We start from the raw sequence: 27233 nt of genomic DNA on the forward strand, positions 1-27233 counted from the left end.
ATAAAGTTGAATGATCCTCATTCTTATAGCAAACACAAGTAATCAGATGGAAACAAATGCAACGGTTCAAAGAATGCAAGGGTTTGATTTGTGAAGGTAAGACAGCCATCAAACACTACCCCAGCTTGCTTTCCCACATGGAAGTGGACATTACTAGCTCTACAACTTAGGTAGCTTTAGCAGGGGACATATTTGCCTTTAAGCTACGACAGTTCACAGCATATGGTGCTCATGTAAAACAAAAACAATAGCACTTCCTTAATACGGTGAGTAGTAGACCCCTGCAACTCAGCATTCACAGCCACCCATCTTTAGTCATTGCTGCAAAGCTTAACTGCTAATGCAAGACAGAAGGATGAATAAAGTTTAATAGAACATATTCAGTAACATCAAGTGCAGCCTCCCAAATTTGTAAGCCTCCTTTGCATACATTAAATATTTGCAAATGTGATGGCCAAATATTAAATGTCACTGCATCCAACATTACATTTACCATCAAAGAGACCAGAAGACCACTACTATCTTTTCCCTACAATTGTTAATATTCCATAAGCAACTCTTAACTCTCTGACCCAAACATATTCAATTAAAACAACTAAGCTGTGCAAAGCTGCTGGAAAAGTTAGTGATTTATGTTATTTTATCAATTTAGGAAAAGTGAAATGAGCCTGTACCTGTTTTGTGGTACACATGTATCAACTACTCAGAAAGAAAAAAAAAATCACCCTGCTAAAAGCATAACTTCTGACTAGTCTCTCAGGTATGCTTAAACACAAAAGTTCAAGTGCAAAAGTAAATTAAAAAGGCATGTTACTGGTGGTGACTATACTAATGTGTGAGCAGAGGAAGGTAGCAACCTGTAAAAAGCTAAAATAGCAGGTGGGATAGACATGGTCTATTTTGCACAAAGCATATCCAGAACCTCTGAGATGGAACTGATCTTGTTCAGTCTCATAAAAGACAAACATGAAGTTGTCAGCCATTCCTTCTTCAGGACAGCCTGGCTTTCTAGGGCAGACAAAAAGTTATCATATTGCTATGAACTTTCCTAGCCTACTTCTAGCTTTAACCACAAAAGACATTATTAAAAAATTCGTGTCTATAGTATTAGATTTGTTTTCCTGCTCTTCATGCATGGAAGGTTGTGAAAACTACCAATAGTTGACACTCTCCTCAAACATAACTGGCATAATTTAAGGGTGAATTATAAATAAACTAGATGGAGTTCAGTAATGATTTTCTTAAGAAAGGAACTATGGGTGTTTAGTCTAGTTAGTACTGTAGTAATTTACAACTTTTCGCTTTTATGCACCAAATGGCATTTCCATCCTTAGATCCTAGTGCCAAAAAATCTACTATTTCATTCCAAACCTTTAGCAGTATTACACCGACTATGCATACAAAAATAAATAGCTGCCAGCTTTGCAGGATAAATTCAAGTGACAAAATACTTGACATCCAACCTGTTCCCTGGAAGCAACTTACTCTGCAAGCAAAACAGCAAAAGCTTGTGCTATAAACAATCTATCCTGCTTGTAAAACTAAAAAAACAAATTTGGGTATCACAGCTGATTACAACTTCCATTGTTGCATGGCATAAAAATACAAAAATCATCAGCTTTTATAAAATTATTTATTATTTGCATCTCTTAGCTCCATTTATCTTATACATGTAAATTTCTTATACAAAGCCTTTAAGTGGGGTGGCAATTCATCTTTAAATTCAATTTAAGAAACACACATTCAGAAACAAGACAGCAACATTTATTTTCAGAGAAGTAGAAGGAAAAGGCGATGCTGTAGCAATGTTATATTCGAACTTACTGCATCAGCTAACAATTTATCAGGGTGAAATTAATTTTTGAGTTACCAGAAATTACACAAGTATCATTTATGTGTAAATCAGTTAAGGCTATTATCAATGTCTTGAGAGGAAAAGAGTTCAGTTTGTGGCCTTAATATATATCTAAATATGGTAAAAATCCCACAATATGGATTTTTTATTATTATTTCCTAGGTTGATTTTTGACAAAAAGTAGCATTTAGCGAAATGTTTTAGTGCTTTGGTTCCTACTGATTGTAATGATGAAATCACAAACAAAAATATAAAGCTATTAAAATACAGAGCTGATTCCCCAGACATCTTACAGATGCTGCCAAATGAGCTACACCCTCTGTTAAGCATTAAGTTTATAATTCAGGGAGATGAAATCCTCCTGTGTCATATCATGGTGGTTAACACTGAAAGCAATAATCTTGAATGCATATCTTCCCAGAGAACCTTCCACATATCTATACACCTGAAGTATGCCTATAAGCATTTAATGGCATGATTTGCATTTTAAAAGTCCCTCAAACATGGAGTTCAATTTCTTGATGCTAAGAAGGGTCCTGGGTTCTTCCATCAGAGAAGGTGAACAGAAAGGAGAGAATCTGGTCACGACATACAAAGTCAGTAAACACCTATATAAAGACAGGAATTCCCGCCAGGGAAAGATGATGGAGCCCTGGAAGGATGCTTGTAAGAATCATGTAGCTGTGCAGACAGTGCCATCATGAAACCTGAGTTAGAAAATCTGAAAATGTCTGAAATATAGCTGTGTTCTCATTGCTGTAACTTGCTAAAGAAAAAAAAAATGAGAGAGAGCAATTAAGGCAATTCCTCCAAAAGTCTCTTGTACCTTCCATTTAAATTAATATGGCTCTAATTTGACATTTACTTTAATATGGCTCTGGGTATGGGGCTGGCTAATGAAGCCAAAGAATCTTCAGAATACTTGAAAGATACCTCAAGTATGAAAATATTTATATACAGCGTAGATTCCCATGTTTTATTTTCATCCTGAAAGGAATGTGACCCACTTTACGAAAGAGAGCAACTCTAGGCTTGGCGGCCGTTATCAGATCCAGAGGGAGACAGATCTTTTCCTGTACAATTTCACACAGATAAGATCCCATAAAGTTTCAAGCAGCACATGACTTTGCACAGCACTGAAGGATTCTGCAAAGGCCATTTTCTCTGAGATGGGCTTAAAGCGGAAGTGTTTTCTGAAGTTATAACCATTTAATAGTGTATCATTTGAATCTGCCCCCTTCCACCTGATATTGCTTTCCCTCCCTGTTAATTTTCATTTATGTTCCTTAATCAGACAAGTCCTCTTCAAGAGATTATAAAGTAATTTACATATTGGTTTCCCAGGAGAGAAGCAGCAAAAATTAACATGGCTATATTCCCTCCTAGGACATTTAGGAGCTTAAACTGGGAAAATAAGGTAAAGGACTAAAAGTGAGGGAGAGCCTTAGCTGTTTATCACTAAGTTAGTCACCAACAGTCAGGTAAGAGACTTCAGTTAGAGGAAGGCACAAAAAGACATCAGATAATCTGTCCCCACTTCTGCACTTCAGACAGTTTTCATTCTGCCTTTTAATGGAGAGAGACACTGTCTATAATATGTAATAGCCCTCCCAAAACCATGTCTTTGTATATAGATGTAGCGACTCGTTTGAGCCGTACTGTTCCAGAGACGAGATGCATTTCACAATGCTAGCTGCTCCTCAGCACTGCTGCCTGAGCTGATGAATGGAAACATAAGTAAATGGTAGCACCAGAAACACGTCTCCTTGGCACTAGCAAACAGACTGGAATGGATGTTGCAGGTGACATAAAATCACAGCAAAGTAACTTGAAGTTGGGAGGTACGGAATAGAAACACTTGCTAAGGTTCCTCTCAAACCCCATTTTGTGCAAGTTTTTTTGCCATTCTTCTGTTTTGGTCTAATTCAGGCAGATTTAAATCCTGCAAGAAAAAAATCTTACAAGATTCCTCCAGTGTTCTTGCACACATAACAGGTAGAGCCTGATGTCATATTATTTTCAGAAGTTTGCCTCCTCAGACACTTCTGTCATTAGTATCTAATACTTTCTTCTCTTAAGTTAGGAGACGTAGCGTAAGGCTCACCACATTTTTTACATTATTAGTAATCCAACTCTTTGCTTGATTTATTTTTTCCCCATATAGCTCATAATAGCTATTACAATATTCCACCATTCCATCTTTTTCCAGGTGTCCTTATTGCTTAATGTAAAAAGTTGTTCTTTGTTACTCTTACTATGCTTTTAAACTTTTCTTTTTTATACACAGATTTTATAGCTTTCTCTCTCTTTTACCAGGTGTCTGTCTTATTCAATTCTCTGACCACGCATCCTAATGAATTTGTAGAAGTGTCCTCTGCTTTTATCCAGTGTTGGCTCCAATTTTTTTTTTTTTTTTTTTTTTTTACAGTCTATATTTTACTGGAAAAGCATTTGCTGAAGAGGTTAAAAATACAACTGATCTATTTAATGCATTCATCACTTCTTGAAATTTTGCCCCAACTTTTGATTCTGAACACACCCTAAATTACATTTTATGAGCAGGCAGGTCAGATCCATTTGGTGAAGGGTGATCTGCTTGCACACTCAGGCCCGCTCTCACAAATATTTTTTTACTTCTTTACAATCAAGGCCTTTTACTGTTTACAAAAGATAACCTTTACTTGGCCTGTAAGGCAAAACAAGATCAGGGTTGCTTGCTTGGTTTTTTTGTTTTGTTTTTTTTTGTTTTTTTTTTAAAGCCGGTTCCCACTACTGCAAGCACTTTCAATTAAGCAAGCACAAGTTGTGTCTGGGAAGGAAACCACCTTGTACAACATAGTACCTCAAAAGTCCAGGTAATTAGCTACTTTTTTTTTTTTTAACATTTTCTCAATCAATGTTTCTTTCTGTATCACTAATGCAAAAAAGTTAAAACAGCAACAGAAACACCATAACTTATCATGAACTGAAACTGCCTAGTAACCTTTTCTTCTGATATGGTTTGAGAAGCAAATGCCTATTCTGCTCTTGAATTCTGAAGTGAGTTAAATATTTAAGTACTGGTTTTAAAATGTTTTCAAAATATACAAATCAGACTAAATGCAATCGGAAAGCCTGTTGACAGTGTTCTACTAAACTTTTCCTAATTCAGCTCAAATATACAAATCTCAACATCAGCAGCTTATCCTCAAAAATTTATTGACGGACATCTCTTGACTTTTGAGGTACCAGAAATGTCACAAGTCTGAAAAAACCCCCAACAGCTAGATCCATTGAAATGGAAAACTAGCATGAGCATCAGCAGTTTAACACCTAAGCTCTTACTGTTTTCTCTTCCCACCCCAACAAATCTACAAATTAAATCCCGCTCCTGAAGTCACAGCCACTACTCTCTATAAAATTTACTGCTACTGAACAGTAAAGTTGTATGAGCAACTGCAGAAAAATTGTGACCAAAAGTAATGAATTAAGGTTGGGGGTTTTTTTCACATCTATAGAATTAATTACATTTTCAGTACCTTGCATGACATTCTAGTACTCCATGTGAGACATCAGAAGCAGGACAGTTTATCAAGTCAGTTACATGGCAGATGATGTCAACCCTACTGGCTTATACAAAAATGCCTGCTGCATGCTTAAAGCAAAATGCTTTGCAAAATATAAGTTGCAGAGTAATTGAATTCTTTACCCTACAATATCACACCCATGCAGTCAGTGTTTCTTTTAAAAGCATTAAGAGTAGCTATGGCATTCTTAAACATGGCTGAAGTTACAACATTGAAGAAACACACTGGATTTAAAAGCACTTTACAGAACAAAGACATTAGATTTTACTAGATTTCCCTGACATATATACCATAAAGGTATAAAATCCTGTTTTAAAATATTCACATAACCCAAGAACTTGAAGTTTAACCAGATTGTGTATATTTTCCTCAACTTTCATAGACTACTTTCTTTTAAGCCATTTCCAAAATGAAGCTCAGCAAGCCCTGAACTGTTTGTTGAAGCAGATTGGTGTTTCTCTTAAGACCATTAAAAAAGTAAAATAAATTAAAAAAATCTCCTGTTAAAGATCTGAAAAACCATTATACACCACTGAATTGCTCACAACACAGATTAAAACCAACTCAAGCTCTGCTACACAGGACAGCTAAACTCAGGATTTTTTATGTTCTTATCCTTTTTAATGTTGCTTTTTAAAGTAAGAGTAACAGCATTAAGTGTGGAATGTTAAGTGTTTATGCAGTAGTCTTCCTTAAATGGGGTACATATCTTCAGTTGCCACAAAGTGGTACTTAACACGCTGCTGTTTTCTTAAGTAGAAGGAAAAACCAACCACGAAGTTGTGTATTTTTTTTTTCTTTAAGTGACTGAGCAATGCTGAACTTAGTTCACAGCATGCTAATTAATCACTCCAGAAACACCACACTAAGTCAACATGTGCCTACCTCCAAAAATGAGATTTCCATCACTGCATTTGGAAGACTCAAGTCTTTGTTCACAAACACTTGCACTACCTAAAGCAGATGTTCCCAAACTGTGCTATGCAAGACACTTCAGAGTAATTTTATGTGTGTGGTAGGCATTAGGAGCCACTGCTCCTGAGCTGGGGGGCGGGAGAAAAAAAAGAAGAGGAAAAGAAAGAAAAGGAAAAAAAAAAAAAAAAAGAGTCAGAAGCTGTCACAACCACTATGCAAAAAAAGTTCTTTCCCTTAAAGCCTACAAGCATGTGTGTGCTTCTTGCTCAGAATACCCCCATCAGGCTCCCAGACTGGGAAAATGTAAAAGGGAGACAGAACAAGATTTATATTGGAGTTGAAAGGCAAGCAGCCATTTTTGAGAGCAAGAAGTAGGCAGAAGGTTACAGGACCATGAAGTGTCATATCAGCAACAAACTGTTATGCCTTTGTCCAAGAGGGTCAATGGTATCTATATGCTGTCTGGGAATTCCTGAGGAGTTGAGGAAAAAAAACACCCTGAAGAATGACTGTACACGGCATAGCTATGACGCAGCAGACTAGCAATTAGAGTGCAGCACTTTTATGGCTAGCCAGTTGTACTTATTCACCTGATGCCAGAATTTTAGTTCAGGATTATTATTTTTTTTAAACACACATAGGGAACGTAACTTTACTTTTGCTTTTATCATTTACTTTAAAACAGAATAGTAAATCTCAGGAAACATGCAGTTGTTCAATTTTTTTAACTCTCACTTGGGCTTTGAAGCTTAACAACCACATACCAAACCGTATACTGCTTGTGGTTTCAAGACTTAGAGGCAATGAACTCTTGTTCCATAACTATCACAGAGACGACAATCACCTGCTGAATCACCAAAACCATATCCTGGCACAGCCGCATTTCCTCTGAAGTATTTCCCATTCAATTGCTTGTCTGGGTACATCTTCCTTGCTTCTACAGAAAAAAGTCAGCGAGAGGTGCATGCTTGTAAATTGTAACTTACCATCAAGACCTATTAATATGATCTGTTTTAGCCACAAAAAGGGGAGAAAAAAAAAGCTTGCTAAATTTTTTTTGAGGTGAGGGATGAAAAGTCAAAAAAGAAAGTGAAGTGATTTACTTCCTTGTGGAATGAGATCTATGGGAAGTTGAACCTAGATGCACGGAGGTACCTACCAATCATATTTTTGCTTTTTTGAACCTTTGCTTCCTAAAACAGAGTTTTCTTTTCCTATAACTTGATTTTTCCATGCATTAGAACAACACAGAACGTTTACATGCATATAGCTAACAAGACATTACCTGTTCCTTAAAAATCATCAACTATATTGTTGTGCTTTTGATTTGTAGAAGAGACAGGTTAATACCAAGTAGAAAATGACAGTTAATACCATAGATCTTTTTTTAATTAAATCACTAATTCTTAAACAAACAGTTAAACCCTTCGCTAAAAAAAAATAAAAATTGAAATTATTGAAATAACTGTTCTCTCAGTTTTATACATCAATAGTCATTTTTTATTATAAAGCCTAAGAATCTAAAGTGATTTTTAAATTCCTTTTTACAGTTCACAGTTATTTTCTTACCTATCAGTTTCAGTGAGGAACTCATCTCACTCAAACTTGGACCTGGTACTCAATGATTAACTCAAATCCATTTTGATTGTTGGGTTTTTTTCCCCTACTGAAACAATGCCTTAACTTTGGTGTCACCCAACTGATGGCTCAACAGCAACTTCATAGAATTTTGGGGAATTTCTCTATGATTTTAACTGAAAAAAAGAAACAGTCAATTACATTCCATGTATGAAACGGGACAGTTTAATTATTCTACTAGTAAAGTGCAATGTTGAGTTTTGTCACTTTTACATTAAAAAGTTATGGAGGTGGGTTTGGAAGGTTTCTTTACAAGACCATTCAAGTCCAACCCTTGGTATATAAGGGTATTAATGAATAAGCACTTTCTAACAGAAATATCTCTATTTAAATTGAGGAAAAAACCCATACATTCCACCAAAAGAGATGAAGTTGTCTTTTTTATGCCAGCTCAAGACTCTTCAGCAGTTTAACAGAAGTCTTTCTGCAATGACTGAAGCATGGCAAGGGAGTCAAGTGGGCTTTTGGAGGGTTGCTTCCTTTCCAGCCCAAGACTGTCTTTTCTCTACTTGGGAGATGGGACTTATTCCCACCTTATTTCATTGTCAAGGCCCATGGATGTATCCACACGATGTCCTCAGTCTGAAAGGCAAGTCTGTCCCTTGCAAAAACCTCTAGTCATCCCCTGCACTTCACAGGTTGCCACTGAGGTCACCACAGTCAGACCTCAATTGTACTACACAGAAGGGAAAGAGGAAAGGATCAATTGGGACGGAACTGGAGAGGTGCTCCGGAGAGACCCTAACTCACCAGCTTGGTGATATGAAAACAATGAGAGTCAACACTGAAGACCTTGTTAAAGTCAAGTGAAACAATATCCACTGCTCTCCCATTGTCCACAAAACCAAGCATCCTTCATAGAAGGCACTCAGGTTTGTCAGGCATGATTTGCCCATAGTCTACAGATTAATAAGACTACTATTCTCATAGGGTAAAAGCTGAGAAAGAATTTCTTCACTTAACTAAGGCAATAGCCATTTCAGAGTAGTACATCCATGTCACAAGAACACTGAGGGATTCAGGGTAGCTGACGCTCCTTCCTAGCGCTGAAGATAGATAATTGCAAGCATTCCAGCAGAGGGCCTGCAGACAGCTAATACAGCTCGAGACAGGCAGAGGAAGGGGGGGACACTTCAGAAGTACACGGGCTGATACATTCCTAAAAAACTCATACAGCCACAGGGCTCAAACCCTTCCTGCAAGAGCGCATAAGCCTTGTGTCCTACCTTCAAATGCTGATGGGGTGCCTGAAGAGGGGCAACTTTTTTTCCTTTCACATCACTATGTAACTCATTAGAATTTATGCCACCTGATTAACATACTGACCAGGAATTCATATTCACATTGCTATCCTTCTGAAGTATCAGCTACAAAACACAAAATTATATGTATTAGGCTCCAACTGTCTACAAAGTTTCCCATTAAATAGGTCAAGAAACTGTATTAACAAAAGCCTTCAGTATCAGTGTACTGTATAACACCAGATACATTTCAACATCCTTTAGTGTGATCAAATCAACAGCCTGGTGTCTGGTAAGAGACTACATATAGCATCACACAGAGCATGATGGTATCAAAGCAAAATTAAGAGCAGTTGTGAGGACGAGAAGGAAAGACCGGGATTGTTTGTTCTAGGCATGTCTCTTACCATTGTCTGATAAAAGCACGCCAAACAACAAATGGTATAAGCAAGGTGGAGAGTGGGGGCTACCCTTATCTTTTCCTCCAAACATGCAAAATATTTAAGTGGCAGAGTGGAGAAGAAAAAAAAAAAAGTCAATAATGGAAAGATATCACCCTTCAGTTTGTAACTCTGATGTAGACACCAAGAGGCAAAAATTAATTCACTGAAACTGAATACTTCAATACCAAAAGCTAGTGTCTCATGCTGGCCCACAGGAATTATACCTCTGAAGATGTGACAATGGAGTCTGATGGGGGAGTCAGAATATTTGACGAGCCAGGCCACGGACTTGCTCCAGTAAATTCCTCCTTTATGCAATCAGTTAGAATTTGTCTTGAGGGGCCAAGTATGTATGTCTTTCAGCTTATTAGATGTTACATGATGCCACGCATAAAGTGTGCAGTACTGAGCAATTCAAAAGGCACATGGGTCGAATTTCAAGAGGCAATTATTCAGTGGAAAAAAATGAGCATCTCTTTGTTCAATTAAAAACAGAGTTTAGCATGCATCACTGAGGGCAACTAATTCCTATTTGTACGTCCCCTTTAATGTTCACAGCTGGCAAACAGCAAACCTACATTTTAAGGCTGTTTCAGATAAACTGTAAGAACTAGAATAGAGTTATTTCATTTAAGTTTCTAGAATAACTATGGTAAGCATTATCATTAACATAACACCTTGTTAAAACATACAGCTTGGATAGTCCATCACTGCACTGAAGCGCAGGAACTCCCAGGAGGCTTTTCCCAGGAAACATTTATCAATAAATCATCTGAAATTCTGAAGAGCACTTTTGAAATTTGTTATTTCTTTTACCTTTTTCAGATTCTCTTAAAAAGAAATAAATTAATCCATTACAACAACCAAGCTCTGGTACCTAGAATTAGCTTCTAGTTATCTAGCTAGATTTCGAAAATGATTCACAAAGCAATCATTCTTTAACTACTTAGTGCCCTATCAAAGCATGGATGGAGCAGGAACTCTTTTAACAGAGCTAAAGTTTTTGTTTACTCAGGAAAAATAAACAGTGTTATAACTGGCTAGAACTGTAAACATCTACAGAGATCAATCATACAAGCAAGTCTTATTTCCTTATCAGAATACAGATAAAGTCGAACAGGAAAAGCTAGGGCATTTCTCCTATCAACAAGCATACACAGGAGGAAAACTGATGAGTCATAAAGGCACACACAGCATTAAAAGCTATTCCAGTATTAACAGAGTATTTGTACACATTTTTAAAGTGTATTCATACTGAAGTCTGAAATTACCAGGACATATTTTTAAGATCATAGTCAAGCAAACTATACTTGTACAAATTCAAATGGATGAATCACGAAGCCCATGGAAGACAGATGTTGAGAGCCTGGTGCTACCTCTAATTACACTTCTCCACTCAAACTGTCTTTGGAGGAAGGATCAACAGTTACTGCGGTTTCTACAACAAAAACAAAAAGCTCCAAATCTCATTATCTTTAGGTACTACAGATAGCAATAAACACATTAACAAAGATTACAAGATTTGGAATACACAGTGTCACAGAAACAGCAGTACTTCCTGAGGCCAGTCTTTTTTATCTTGCTACCAATTCTGGGTTTGAATGTCATACTAACCCTAACAATGTCAATCTCCAGAACACTTACATGATTACTAGGCTCTGATCTTGCAAACAAAAGAACATTCACTGTGACAGGTATCCAGAGCAAAACCCAGAACACTATGCTTAAAACTTATCTCCTTATTAACAAGGGCTATAGACAAAAGACAAATGCTCTGCATACCAGGACAGGGTTTCCAAGAAATTTTACAACAGCTTTGTGGAATATAAGAGCCTCCTACACTGACTTTCCATGTGCCTTTGATTAAATAATACATATAGTGCAGAGACGAAGAGATCACCTTTTCTTTCTCTTCCTTGCAAACGGAGTTCTAACAATGACTAACATTAATCACTGAAATACTACAGGAAAAGAAAATCCGAAGAACACATAACTATCAGTCTTTGTACCCTGCTTTCCTCTTAATATGTCAATATATTTCTAGGATAAAGTTCTTACTTTGTGATATAAACAGAATTTTCAATTTTAGAGGTTTGGTTTGGAGTATATTAAATGCCAATTATACCAATCCATAGGGGTATAGGGCTGCCTAGCTGCATGACGTGCCTAGTGACACAGCACTCCTGAAAATAAAATGTTTCTGAGCAAGCTAAGAATGAGCATGTAACAGTGAAAACATACACATTTTGAGATTTAAGGTGATGTCACGGCTACATAGCTCTAATCATCATTTTTGAGGATCAGAATTTAGGACTTCAAAGTCTAAATCCCTACTTATGTTCTGTTACGTAAAATACAGGCTAAAATAGCCTGCAGCAGACAGCCACAAATGCTCAGTATGAATCTCAGGGGATTGAGGGCGGGGGGTAGGGGGGGATATTTAGGGGGGGGGAAAAAAAAAAAGAAAAAAGTACAGCAGTGTGGAAGAATAAGCCTGGATTAGGAAATAACCTGAATGGTACGACAGTCTGATACTGAAATAACCATACAATTCCAAGGTTCTTACATTATTATTACATTTTGTAATAATTTTAGATTAGGGCTGGGGGAAGACAGTACCGAAGGAAACATAGTTGGCTTGTTTGGGGGTTTTTTCAATTTTTTTTTTCCCTCCAACTCTCAGATAAGATCCAAAGCAGCTCTTTCAAAAATGCGAAAATGAATTCATATGCATGGTAGAAATACTGAATACAGAAAAGAAAATTAGACAAGGAACGATACAACTTCAAAGGCTGGAAACCAAGCAAATTTAAATCTGAGTAACATTTTAACAGGAAGATATATCTGTTAGAAGAATCACCAAGAGATGTGGTGGATTCTCCATTTAACTTCTTCACATCAAAATCCGATGGTGTTCTACAAAACCCACAAACAATCTCTCTCAACCTATGGACTGTTTTCTACCTTGGGAGTACAAAAATGGCTCAAGACTGAGTCACGAATCGAATAACACTAGTCAAGCCCACCAGAAGCTGCTGGCAACAGTAAATTCCTATAATGCATCAAGACAAACACTTGAAAGCAGCAAGAGCAGCCTGACTCCACCACTCTACCCTTTAGCTTTTCCTGATGTGGGAGTCAGGTGTGTCTATGTATGCAGCAGGAGGAGCAGGGAAAGAGGGTAACATGAAAAGGAAGTCCCACTTTCAAAAAAATATGAGGAAAGCTGCATTAGACAAACAAGGCAGGTAAATATAGTAACACTGAAATAAAAGCAAGTCAGGCCAGATCTGCTGTATTATCCTGGCCTTAACAGGTTGAGTTTTAATCAGTTGTTTTGTACTTTAAGGTTTCTGTTCCAGACCACCACCTAACACCTGGCAGAAAGACTATCTGTATCCGCTAGAATGCGGATATGTTGCAGCCTTTCTCAATGTGACAGAATAAATACATTGTCTCGCACTTTGCCTGTCTTTCCCATCTGTACATCTTCAGCTATACTGTCCACAGCAGGAACCACATACAGTCTGTTCTCTCCAATACACAGTATGATAGAGCAGTGGGCATCACAGGAAAAATACATTATATCAAAGAAAATATTTTATGTGGTGACAATGGGTGCGTTGAAAATTTAAGCAATGTTATGCCAAGGAATGTGTGTTAATTATATTACAAAGTAAAATTAGGCAATGCAAACTTACTGGAAAAAAAAAAATCTTAATTATTTTGTTATTGCTGTGCTTGCCAGAATCACTTGCATACAACATAAGAAACCAATTCTAAACTAATTTTGAGCAGAAACTTTCTTCTGTAATTGCAGAACACTGTCCAATAAGCAAGAGGGAAAAACACCCACATACTTTAAACCACAGGAATTCTTACTGAAATGGATGAAACGATAATTAATAAGCAATATGCTAATTTTTGTTTCTAATGTACCGATACACACACGGCACAGCTACTTCATTTTAGATTCTGAAAGCCTCTCCTTAATTCTCAGTATACCCTTAAAAACAAAAATCATGCCCCTAACATTAAAAATATCGACCAATCATACAAACTCTACTTTTATCCCTTTAATCTAACCGCTTCACCAAAACTCCGAGAAGACTCATTATAAATGTTCTTCCTTACTGCAGTAAAGTACTTAAATGATTATCAATTCATCATATAAGGACCAAAGCTAGAGGCAAAAGGGCTTTTTCCTTTCGTGTGCATGGGGAACACAGGCTATGCCTAAATGATCGTCCAGTTGTGCTCCAGATACTGAACTCACACTAACCTGCACCCACACAAAGAACTGTTGTCCTGTATTCCACTTTATATTTTTCACCGCTGAATGCACACATGCATGGGCACTTAACATCAAAATGGAGTGAAATAATACCAGGACATCATATAAAGTCCTTCTTTAGTGACTGTCAGCAGACACCTGCCTGATTTATCTTGGTCTCTTAAAAATAAAAAGCTTGCCTTAAGCCACTTTCAGAAAGTATCTTACACACACAAAATAAATACTCCAGTGGTGATTTACGCTAACCTGCTTGACTTTGAGGACTGCTAATCCACTTCAGTACAGGCAGGTAGCACCACACAGCTGAGAAGCAACACCACCTTAAATCACTTCTTAGCTTTGACTCACCACGCAAGAACTTTGACTTTATAAAGAAACAGACTTGACACACATTATTTTAAGCCACTACTGAAATTTCCTTCTTGACTACAAGGTCAAATTTGTACATATAGGAGTATGCCAGAGTGCTTCACATGGGGATACAGAAAGCCTTCTGACACTATTGTGGTCTTGAGACTAACCTGACCACACAGAACTAGTGTATCTGAAGTGTAGTGATACAGAATGATCACTTAGCAGCACAATAACTTCACTAGCAAACTACAACAATCAAACGCAACTGCTTAACAGAATAAAATCACCAACAGAAGAAAGACGTTTTGAGGTTGTAGAAGAGGGAAAATTAAAAAAAAAAAAAAACACAAAATACATCTATTTCCTACAACCTGAAATATGGTTAGCATGCACAAGTCTACCCTGTTTCAGTTGACACTATGGAAAAACTCATCTGCCTTTAGCTCTGGAGACAATTCTGTACCATCTTAATGACTGGAGGCAGGGGAAGATGCTTTTTGGTTTGTTATTTTTTGTTTGTTTGTTTTTTAATATATACACTTAGCTTTTAACATAAGAACAAAAAAACCTTATCAACATCTAACTGAGGTACATCTATTCAAATTGATGTAACTTCTTGAGATGTCTTTCACAAAACAGTTCTTTCCCCCCACCCCCCGACTTCCACCTTCAGAAAACAGACATTCACTCTGGATTATTTAAACTTGGAAAAAATGCAAGTGTTTTCTTTGAAAAAATATCTATTGTTACAGCAAAAACTTGGGTTTCCTTTCAAGCAAGATCATATGATTATGCGTTTATATTTTACTTTCCGCAGGAATTTACACACCCCCCATTTGCATCCTGTTATTCATTTAGCGTTTCCCTTTACTTCAGCATGCTGCGTTAATAAAGTGGACCTGTTGGCTCAGTCCAGGCACTCAAGGTGACAATCAGCACTCACTCTTGCATTTGTCAGATTTTTTCTATAGGGTTTTCCACGTATATTTAACTGCACAAAACATTCCTTCAAAAAAGCAGTTCTGTGAGAAGCAGTGCATAAGCAGATCGTGAAACTCTAACCTAGGGGTTTTCAGGGTATTTTTGTTAATTCTGTACTTCAAAGCACTAATTTCTCTTTTGGAGGCCAAGTTTCAATTGAAATAGATACCATGTTATTTAAGTGCATTAAAATAGTATAGATCTTATTTTCAATACTGGATCTGTCACAGTCATAGATTGGTTACTCTTATCTTCACTTTAGTCATTGATGTTAGCCTTTAAACACCTTCAGATACATACTGATTACTAACATGATTTGTAGTCCTACAGTTCAAAGACCTGAAAAGAAGTAGCAAAAAAGCCTTTTTCTGCTAAAAAAGGTTGACAGCTTCTACTGAAGCTATTCTACCTGAAGGTATAAATTAAATTTGTTTCATCTTGCACTGTTCAAAATGTCTTGCACAAGATAAGCAACATCAAATTATTTATCTTTTACCAGGCATTTTTATTTTATGGAGACTATAGGAAAAATATTCTGCTGTAATGCACCTACTATATGCACTTACTTGGTGCTTGAAAAGTCCTTTCCTATGAGGCAAATCAAAATTTTGCTACTTAATTCATTATAACAAAATAAATAGCCTATATTCTACAGCTGTGGCCCACTATGGTAACATTAGCTGCCTATGTTTGTCTGATGTGGATACCATCCTAATACTATGCTGTTGAGTTGAAAACACAGGTTGAGTTTGCTTCAGTTCTGGATCCACAGTAGTTAAATTGCAACCTGAAACGCAAATATAACTTCTCTGCCACTAATGCACATCTAATTCATCACAAACAGGTGAAAGCTACCTTCATGTTCAAATTAGAAACAAGCAACTGATGTAAATTTTGGTGTGAAGTGATTCTGGCTGTCTTTACAGCTAAAGCCATGAATTTTTTTCCTGTACAGAAATCATAGCCTTAAACACCTTTATTCCAGGACTTTCAAGTGCAAATTGTCAGGGGGGGAAGAAACAAAAATCAAGCACTTCCATTGCATGCATAATTGAAATTTACTATTATTACTCCATCCCAAGTAAGGCAAAAAAACTTGCAATCCTGTATTTGGTATTTGTTTCAGAATATATATATATAATTTAAAAAAAAAAAAGTTTCATTGAGACTAGAATATCCTCTTCAACTCACCAAGAGAGCACAGACAGCGAAATCATTTGTTTTATGGCAGTCAACCTGAGATAACATCTCACAAAGACTTCGATGAAACTTATGTGCCAAGAAAACTCTTCCATTTCATGGGAGCAAATATTTTCATTTGAAAAAACACTGCTAGAAATATTTGACCAACTCTAGCCTTGAGTAGATTCCATGTCCTGAACAAGTACAGAAAACAAGACACTTGCATATATTCGTCAAGCAATAAAACAGAGGATATAAGTTTATGAGCATTACCAAACTGAAGCCACTAGACACAATAAATGAAAATAAATATCCAGTATTCTTGCAGGAAAAAGTGGAACTATCTTAGGCAGTTAGGTTCCTTCAGTCCTTTCATCCATGGTATGGCGTCACTATCAAGAGGCTGAAACACTAAATCTTAAACTGATGAGCACAGAGGTTATTTTAATGTCTAAAAAAGTAAAAAAAAAAAAACAACAATTCAATTTAATATCAACTCCATTGCAAGCAAGATTCCTTAGCTACAGCTGATCAATATAATTCCATCTTCAGCATAATATTGTAAAACTTCACTGACTCATAAAAAAAAGGACAATTATTTAAATACAAGCTCCCTGCTTTATTTCAGCAATGAAAAGGCCCAGGCTATTTCTGCCTTTGAAGAAACTGGCATGAAGCCTGCCATCGCACCTCACTCTACACAACAGCTCAGGTAGTAAAGGAAAGGGGTAAGACTCCTTGGCCAGCTCTGAGATGGTGTAAGAGAACATGTGCTTCTGGCCCGATTACTACTCCAAGCACCGCTGTATTAGCCTTGCCAGGGCTGGGGTCAGTGACAACCTGCCCACACAACTCGAGAACCTTAGCTGTTGTCTTAATGCCTCATGCCCTGCATTAATCAGGGCTTGAACACAGGAAAGACTTTGCATCTATTTCTTTACAAGTCACCTTTCCAATAAACTATAGGAAGAGGCACTAGCAATTACTTTATATCAAAACGAAGTAATATTTGAAGCATCATTAAGCAAAACATACAACTGATGGGAACTCATATGACATGTTTTCAACAGCGACAGTTTTATGAAGGCAATTTTCAGAGAGGAAAAAAAGAAATCTCTTAAGTATCTTTGAAAGTCTAAGGAAAAGGACTGGAAGACTCATTAAGGGCAATATTACTACCAAATGCAAAGCTTTGAAAGACTGGTGATTTAAGTGAAATGTAAGTAGTTACATTTGGTTTTCAAGAAACTGGAAAGCTTACTTTATAGAGTTACATTGTATATACCCACGCAACTGGATGTTCCATTAAAATACAGCTAAATTTGACAGTTTTAAGTACTTAAACAGTTGAAATCAACATACAGTATATGAACAGAAATTTAGCAGCAGTCCAAAACCAAATAAATTCCCAACCCTTACCATCAAAAAAACTTTTGGCTCTCAGGTAACTGACGCTAAGCCTAAGCACAGACAGCTTATCCAGTTTGGCGATAACATCTTGAGGGAAAGGCAGAAGGCTAGCCAAGCGGTCCAACTCCGCATTCAGGCGGTCCCTATGTCTCTTGGATGGATTGGACTTGACTCCTTCAGCTGGGGATGGCTTTACTCTGTGGCAAAAAAACAAACACAATATAAATGTAAGCTCCTTCCCAAAATGAAGGTAAATATTTGCCAGACAATGTTACAAATTGTCTTTTAAACTTTAACAAGCAAAATGTTTTTCACAAGTGACTTCTGTTTCCCACTGGAAAAAGAAATAATTAATCTAAGATGGTTTAACCCCCCACACCCAACATACACACTGTTAAATGAAGCAGTTAGAGCTACAATAGCTATTTGACCACATAACAAACATTTGAAACCTTCGAGATTCAGCGTTTTTATAAAAAGCTTACTACGCTTTCATTCAATTGTCACTTGAATTCTTCCAAATATTCATATTACAAATAATTCAACACCTTTCAGTAATATTTGTGTACAAATACATTTGACAGTACACTTTTTCACTTCAATCACAATTTTTCACAGGTGTCCTTAATTTTTGTCAATGGTTGGAACAGGCTATCGTCAACGGTTGGAACAGGCTATTGTCAACTGAATACAACAGAAGTTTTAGTAACTTGCTAGACAACAAGGCATCCAAAACCGCACAAGAAAACAAGAGATACAGCTCAGTCAGCAGGTAAAAATCTTTGTGGTGAACACTACTGAGCTCATCCTTTTAAAGGCACCTCTCAGCTGAAGGCATTTCTTTTGAGTACAGCATGATGAAGGCATGCCTTTGTACCTTACAAAGTACAATTTAAAAAGCTTTCTGTTATGAATTACATAATGAAGTTTTCGTAAACTTGCTATTTTCCATTCATATGCACCCTGAGTTCCAATTCCAGATACTTGGATACTCACACCTTCCCACATATGCAGAAGCCTAGGAACAGGTTTAAACCCCTACTCATTTGAATTATAATTAGTCATGACAAGCCAATACTGAAACCAAATAATTTATCTGCACAAGCCATAGTAGATTTTATGATATTTATTAAACAGTTTTCTAACTGAAGAGTGATTCATTCTCACTTTTCCAGTATTGCAGTTCTACTTGAGATCTGCAGCAGTTATCAATTTGTGCTGCTCTTATAGGAACGTTGGTTCTGCAAGATCTATCACTTGTGAAAATACTAAGCGTAAAGACTTTCAGCAGTTAATTTCGTCATTTAGTCTGCTTCCAAGTTCATCCTTATATCAATTTTACAATGAGAAACTGCAAAAGCTCCAATAGTTATTCTTGCCACTGCTCAAAGTAAACCACACTGAAAAATTATTTCATCTTGTATTTCCAGTCAAATAAGTAGTGATCAAGTGGACATTCCTATTTTTAGCTTGTTTTTACTTTATGTTGCAATTATACTTCTTGTTAGTTTAAATCCAAGCCCTTCTTTTTACAGGCATTGTTTATTCAAGCATCACTTGTCAAAAGCTTGCACTTAAGTCTGGCTGCCTGTTGTTCCCTAGCGCTACAGCTGCCCTTTTGCACACTAAAGGAGGCATGCTCCTTATGTGGAGCCTGGAAACTTGAAGATGCCATAACAGAAAATGTTGTTAACACACAGAAATATAATATATCAGCAGCAACTCCCCAGATGGATAAAGTTAAGCTTGCTGCAGGATAAAGATTGTCTAGGACACAGTTCTAGTAGACCTTTATCCTAAAAACACTGGAAGAGTGGAGAAAACAGATGAATCACGAAATATGAAAATTCTCTCTCTTGGAAAAAATCAAAGGTTCATCATCAACTGCAAGGAATGACAAACTAAATATTTGGTTAGATGTGTGCTTCGGTCACAAGCCCCGACTTCGAGACCTGCAGCTCACCACATCGTCAAGTGAATATTGAACTTAAAATAATTCAGTAAAACTTTCATCACATTCTCTTATTCTGGCAGACTATTCACATGTACAAGCCATATGATTAACACAACTTAAATATAACCCTAACAAAATAAAGTTCAAAATCACCAAAATTACCAGTAACCTTAAAAGTTACTTAATAAATATTTTTTATATATTAAACTGCCATAAATATAGAGACAGAATAATACATTCTGAACTTCAGGTAGATAACAGCTGTGTAACAATCGGTGAACAGCTCACTACTATCAAATCAAACAGGTCTGCTTCTGAAAAGTGGAGGTCCCAATGGAAACTGTTCAAAATATGCAATCTTCTCCAAATAAGTCAGCACTAAATACCAGACTTTTCTATTTTCACAACTGTCCTCAGCTTTGCTTAAAACTTCTGTAATTTGACAAGTTAGTTGAAACTATATGCAACTGTGCAGTTATCTCAAGTTGTTAGTTAGATCTAATTGTTTTTGCTTTGCTTTCTAAGGATTTCTTTCTTACTTCTATCTAGTTCAAAGCATAAGGATTTTCTAAGTGTAGTATATGACATTTCTGAATATTAAGTTACCAGTATTTGCAGCATAAATCTTACCACGTTCTCTCCCTCTGAATCAAACATTGATTTTCCTTAATCATCCTCTTCATCACCCAACTAAAATCCATTATATAAAAATGGATCCTTCAGTGACGAAGGGAATAAGGGTAGAAATGCCGAGAGCATATGTAGCAAGCTAAACCATTTTCCATCCACTTATGTAAACCCTTGATGCTAAAGGCAGCCCCAGCTGCATTGCAGAAAATTATCTTCAAGGAAAATTACTTGCTATGTCAAGATTAAATCCATGCATGTGCTTTATTTAAAAAAAAAAAAAAAGGAGTAAAGGAGGGAATGGATTTTAAGCTGATCTTTCAGTTCTTGATCTTTTACCTTTCACAGGAAATTTGAATTCCCTAATCAAAGGCCAGAGGTCTCCGTATGCTCAGTGCCTCCGAACTGAGCTAAAAATCCTTATCCAATAGCTGCAAGACAAGCAAGCACTCTTAATTCTTGTTTTAACAATTCTAAAGGATTTTCCGTCATAACATTAGCTGACTACTATTTTCACAGGTCTGCTACAGGCTATTTAATCAGAAGTTTTCATTACACATGCTTACCATGTGTGCATTCACAGACATTATCAACACAAAATTATTAAAAAGAAGGTGCACAAGTACCTGAGTCTTAATTATTATCAAAAGGCCAAAATAAGTTTCAATATTTAAATGCTAATTTATATTTTTAAAAGAGAAATGGAAGCAGCTCTTTGAGAAAAATAAAAGAAAGCACAAATTTATTTTGTTCAAAATATGACAACAAAAACTTTGGAAAAAAAAAAGGAAAAAACCCAACAACCAAACACTGAAAAGCATGATACCTTATTAGCAAGACTGAAGTGTGAAATAAAGTCAGGAGATAAAAGAATGTGCAAGAAGACCATTAAAGATACAGCAACATGCTAAAAAAACTAATTCTGTTAAAAAACCTAATTAGAAGTTCATCAGAACTCTTTTATTGCTTAGAAAAAAAGGACACGAAGAAGACCACACATTTCACCTTTCACCTAGCTAATGGACTTAATCTTTCCAACTACATATATTTTTCATCTCATATTTAACAGTACATGCAATAACATGTTATTCTCATGTATATTATTTAATTCAATGTAGGTCAGATATATGAAATGCAAAAATTACCACTAAGCAAGTATTACAATAGGTGACATGCTCCAAAATTCTCTATTTACTTTAGCAACTGGAAAATACTTCTAAGCATTTACTTTTACTTCCCACACCTAATCTACAGTTACTGAAAATTCAGCTGACAATTCCTTTGGAAGCAACAGACATGACACAGACTATTGACCTCTTTGGTCAAAAGTTGTTGTCAACCTATCTTGAAAGGGCAAGAGACCCTTTCCAGTGGCTCCTTTAGCAGGCAGTGAAATCAGCAAAGATTTAGGCCACTGAAGGGATAAAGTTGTTTTTACTAAAAAAACCTTAATCAGCAGCATGGTACTCATCTGATGCTGGGCAACTGTGTCCTCCAGTAGTAATCAGAGTTTTACTTTGCTCAGGTTGTTTTGGTGTATGAAGGACTCCACCAGAGCGATAGAGACAGCCAGAATACCAACCAAGAATGAAAGTTCCACACTCAGTTTTAACATATTTCATAACTGTTTAAGATGACAAACCAAGGCTATTTGGAAAGAGAAAAAAAAAAAGGTATGTTCCTACCCACCAACTATGTTACCGACATTTGTCTATCACCATTTGCTGCAGATTCTCTTTCTAAAAAGTATACTTCTGCAAGAAGCATTGACCAAAACCCAACCAACCCCAAAACATACAGGTACCCCAAGACTGGCAAGGTTAGCATTTATGTATAAGAAGTTTATTCTACGTATGATAACAGCTTTATTGCCTCCATTTCAAATAAGGGGTGCAAACTGCTGTTTGTAGCAGACACTGCTTTACACAAAGGAAACGTCTAATGATTATTTTTCTTTTCTGATGAACTTTCATTTTGAAAGCTTGTTCTGGCACTTCTTGTTTGCCTTGAAAGAATACATAAGTAGTTTCCTTTTTTAAATTAAAATATCTTTGCACTGCTTTCTGAAATTACTATGTCTACTCATAATTAAGGATCAACCAGTCAAACATTTTTCTCTGGAGCACTTAATATCACAAATACATTTAAGCTAACACAGAAAAAGACCATATCATAACTTCTCATTTAGTCTGCTAAAGAAAGATGCCGTTATGCTTTTTGCGCCTGCATAGTATGAAACATTTAGACCTCCTCACCCCGTTACTTGTCTATTACTTTTATCCAGTTATATAAAAGAATTCCTACTGAAACACTGAAAAAAGAAAAACAAGGCAAATCAGAGCTCCTAGGCAGAAAAATATAAAAACTACAGGGTGGAGCTACATTTATATAATATCGTTCACCTAATGTTAGAATCTATCTATAGTAAACCCCACTTCCATGAAATTTGCATTTTATCCTTCCTACTACAATATTAGTATATTAATTCAGCAGTTCAGTTGATAATCACTAGAGAAAAGGAATTCAAGACTTAGAAAAACAAAAAGCAGAAGCCACCCATTGCTCCCCAAGCTTCAGTGGGGAGTAAAACACCCCACAGACCTGCTGCCACCAGGGGGACCCGCAGTGTACAAACATTAAACGGGGAGGAAATTTAAAGACTCCAAGGTTTTAAGAAAGTGATTTCTGGAGCATATTACATGCAATTGGAGTGCACATGGTTTAGCGGGCTTTTTTTTTTTTTTTTCCCCTCCAGATGACAAGATAACAAGATGAACTGCAGGAACAGTTGCCTATTAAGTTCCCCCATTATTGCTTTTCTTTTTCAGCTGTGATACTGTAATTCCCTACTGAATCAAAAAAGCACATTTCAACACTCTGGACTGTCAGGCAATAGCCCGAGATTCCCTCTCAAGTTCAGTTCTTTACATGGCACATAATAAAAATGGGGAGTTGCAGGGGGAAAGTTTCATTAACTGGTTTTGAGTTACCACCATGGCTTTATGAGTTATTTGCACCTGAAGCAAGAAGTATTTCTTCTACTTAATTTTTTTCCGTGGCAACTACGGCATTATATAAATAGCTTCTTCCGTTTCTATAAATTAGCTGCCTATTGCCACAGGTTACCAATTATCATGCTCCATTCAGAGTTACATATATGGCAAATAAAAATATTAGAAGAACTATCTACAGAAACAATCTCTTCTATAAAAGATACTAGTCCCAACAATGTATCACTTTTTTTTTTTTTTTTTTTTTTTAAAGAGCTGTGAATTCTACTGGAGGGAGGAAATACAACTTCAAACAGATTAAAATCACAGTAGTGTCAAACCATTATTAACCAGCAGCAAGTACATCTTCACTCCCTCCCCCAATCAGTTACAAAAGCTTATTGCCTCTCTCACTTTTTTTGGCCTAAAGGTATGGTCTGTAATTAGTTATGTGAGAAATCGGAGCCCTCTGACCCACTAGCAGTGTTCTGTAAGGTTGGTCTAACAGAAGAAGCAACCAAAGATCATAGCCATTTTGAGGAGAAAAGAAACACATAAGCATTACATGCAATATAAATTTGTCTTGCATAAAAATAATTTCTAGTAACCCAAGCAGGGTGGGTTTATAATCAGCCTCCACTGCAATTTATGGCTAAGCAAGCTATTTTAATATGAATACTTTTATTTTAAGAAGAAACACTTACTCTCCCTTTAGTCCTAAAGGGCAAAGTCTTTCAATAGGTAAATGGTTCCCATTAACAATAAAAAAAGGCTTCAAGTTCAACTAATCAGAGAAGCTCAGCCAAGTTATGCAAAGAGGAGATAGATGGAAAAGGATTCCTTGCGTAGATACTACAGTCATGTAAAAATGACGGTTTCACATCCTCTAACCAAGGCTAACCAGAATTTAATATTAAGGCAGACATTAAGCGATCTTACCAGCAAGGCTGAACACCTCACCCTTTCAGAGAACTTAAGAATTATTTGCCTTTAGCTACTAATAGTCTACAAATACCGCCAATACATTTTTATTTCTTCATGAAAAAACACACATTTAATTCTTAAAATCCAGATCTACAGCATGAATTTAATTAGGTACCTCTACATTTTTATTTGGAAATGAATGGTAAAAAAAGCAAATACTGCTATTTTCGTAATGAACGCATCTTCTAGCAAGGGAATTTATAATTTAAAAAAAATACCATTTTTAGACTTTAAATTGTAGGGTGAAAACCCAGCTATGTACGTGCATTCATTCTAACAACTCCAGCCATAAAGAAGCAAGCACTTAAGCTAATTCCCCTCCCCCCAAGACAGTTGTCTGCTATAAATCTAAAAACATATAATTCACAACAGAATTTCATTAAATATTTGTCATTCTCTCCTTTAATGCTTTTGTAGTCTTGGCAGTACCTTGCAGAAATATATGGGGATTTTTTGAGCTTTGCTTATTTTTCTTGCAACTCGGCAGTTTAGCTTTGCTACTTTTTATGACCTATAGATTCTTGACTTTCAGTTGAAACTGCAAGTTAAGCATCTCCTCCAGCATGAAAAATCACTCTCATGAGACCAGCCTTTTAGTGGAGCATGCAAAGCCTAGGACTCGAACCTACAGCAGGTGCATAATATGAAATTGCTCAGGTACTAAGCTGTTCCCAGAGTTTTAAGAAGATAAGTTAATAAACAAAAAGCCACTATACGGCCAGACTTTTTTTTTCTTTCTTTCTTTTTGCCTCTTTCGATCCGTCTGCAGCACTTGGGTTTGTTTGGAGCTGAACAAATAAAAACATCTAACGTAATACCGGGGGGTTAAAGCCGGTTCAGCCCTCCCAGGTAGGCTAAAAATAGCCCTAAACGGCGGGAATCGGCCGAGCCTTTCCCGGCTCCGACCCCGCGCTCCCCGCAGAGACACCTGAGCGCGCCGGCAGCCGCGCAGCGGTGCGGGAGCGGTGCGGGAGCGCGGCAGCCGTGGGGCGGGGGCTCGCCCGGGACGGCGAGGCACCCACCCGCGGGACCCGCTCCGGTGGGGCGAGCACAGCCTCCGCTCGGGAGCCGCCAGTCACCTCAGATGCCTCCCAATCTAGGTCAGCTGGCTGCGCCGCGCTGCGCTTCCACCGCCTCGATCCTCCGCGGCCCGACACACTTTTTTTTTTTTTTTTTTTTTTTAAGAAAAAAAAAAAGCTAAAACCAATAAAAATCCTGCCGGCACCCCTGGGCACCCCCTCTCCCGGGCGCCCCTGCGCCGCGCCGCGCCACCGGCCACCCCCGCCGGGCCTCCACGGCGCGGTGCGCGGCAGGACGGCGAGCCGCCGGGAAGCCGGTCTCTCCCTCCCTGCCTCTCTCCCCTCCCGCCCCGCGGGGCCGCTTACATTTTCTGCACAGGTTTCCGCCGCTTCCGACTGGCGTAGGTGACATTGGGGTTCATCCTGCCGCGGGTCCAGCGCCCCGCGCCGCAAGCTCCACCGGCCGGGGGCCGCCGCCCTCCTGCCCGCCTCGCCCCGGCTGTCGGGAGGGGGAGAGCCCCACCGGCGCCGCAACCGGCGCCGCAACCCTCGCCTCGCCTCCCCTCGCTTCGCTCGCGGGCCCCGGCCCTGCTGCCCGCGGCCGACCCGGAGCGCGCTCGGTCGCTCGCAGCGGCGGTGGCGCCTTCCCCGGCCGGGCGAGGACGGGAGGCGGAGGCGCTACGGGGCGGGGATCCCAGGTGATCGGCGGCGGCTACACCCACTCGCCGCCCCCGGAGGGCACAGGTGTGGGGGCGGCCGGGGCTTTCCAGCGCCGCTCACCCCGCGTCTCCCCGCCGAGGCGACGCCGTCTCCCGGCCGGCTCCCTCTGCGGCGGCGGGAGGGTGCGCGGCGGCCTCTGCACCCCGGCGCGGCCGCCGTCTGCTGGCCGAGCGCCTGTCAGTGTGCGCGGCGCCGGGCCCCGCCGCCCCGCCCCGCCCGGCCCGGCCCGGCCCGGCCCCGCGCCCGCTCCCGCTCCTCCCGCCGCCGCCGCCGCCGCCGCGCTCCCCCGGCCGGGTCCCGCCCCGCCCGGCTGACAGCCGCCGCCGCCGCCCCCTCGCCGGGGAGGCCCCTCGCGGCGGCGGGGCGGAGGGAGGAGGGGGCGGCCGTGCCGCCATGTTGGGAAGGTCAGGAGAGGAGAGGAGAGGGAGGACCGGCGCGGCGGCGGAGGGGGCGCCCGCCCGGGGGGACCGCGACGGAAGGGCGCGGGGACGGGGTCGGAGAGGGAGGACCCCCAAGCCCGTGGCGGCCGGGGAGGGGTGCGCGGGGTGCCGCCGCGGCAAGCGAGAAGGGAGGTCAGCTCCGAGCGCCCGAGTAGCCCCAGTAACGAAAAATTGCCGGGGCGGGGGGGAAATGGCAGCGTTCAGTTTCGAAAGACAAACGACACTACCTCAGTGGCACGGTGAGGCCTGTGTCTGTCACCTCCCGCCCCGCAGGCCTGCCGCCTGCCCCGCTTCCCGCCTCCCCCGGGCTGAAACCGTCACGGCCGCAGCTCGCCTAGCAGAGAAACCAGAAACAGTGCGCGGCCGCCCAAAAGGGGGGTGGGGGGAGCCCTGGGTGGGAGTACCCGCGGGGGGCGGGAAGGGGGAAGGCGCCGGGCTCCACCGAGGACAGGGACAGCGGGACACCTGGGGAAAGCAAGGAAGTCGCTGGGGGCAAGGTTGCCACTCGCTAAGCACCGGGAGGACCGACGGGGCTTACTGGACGAGGACGCGGTTCGTACCGCATTGGGGGATAAATCCCCGAGTTATTACACCGACGTTTTAAGCTAAACACTTATTTT

The 27233-nt window shown here is 39.2% G+C and overlaps 1 protein-coding gene across 1 annotated transcript in view; it reads right to left on the reverse strand.

Annotated features, from left to right (window-relative positions):
- AHR (aryl hydrocarbon receptor) overlaps nucleotides 1-26375 on the reverse strand; it is a 65362-nt gene extending 38987 nt beyond the window's left edge. The window contains exons 1-2 of the mRNA XM_069773935.1: nucleotides 25820-26375; nucleotides 17889-18076 (exon numbers count right to left, since the gene is read on the reverse strand). Coding sequence (XP_069630036.1) covers nucleotides 17889-18076; nucleotides 25820-25875 — 244 coding nt within the window. The 5' untranslated portion in view covers nucleotides 25876-26375. The remainder of the gene's footprint in view (nucleotides 1-17888; nucleotides 18077-25819) is intronic.
- Between the last annotated feature and the right edge of the window lie 858 nt (nucleotides 26376-27233).

This window comes from Haliaeetus albicilla, chromosome 2 (genome assembly GCF_947461875.1).
Source record: "Haliaeetus albicilla chromosome 2, bHalAlb1.1, whole genome shotgun sequence".
NCBI lineage: Eukaryota > Metazoa > Chordata > Aves > Accipitriformes > Accipitridae > Haliaeetus > Haliaeetus albicilla.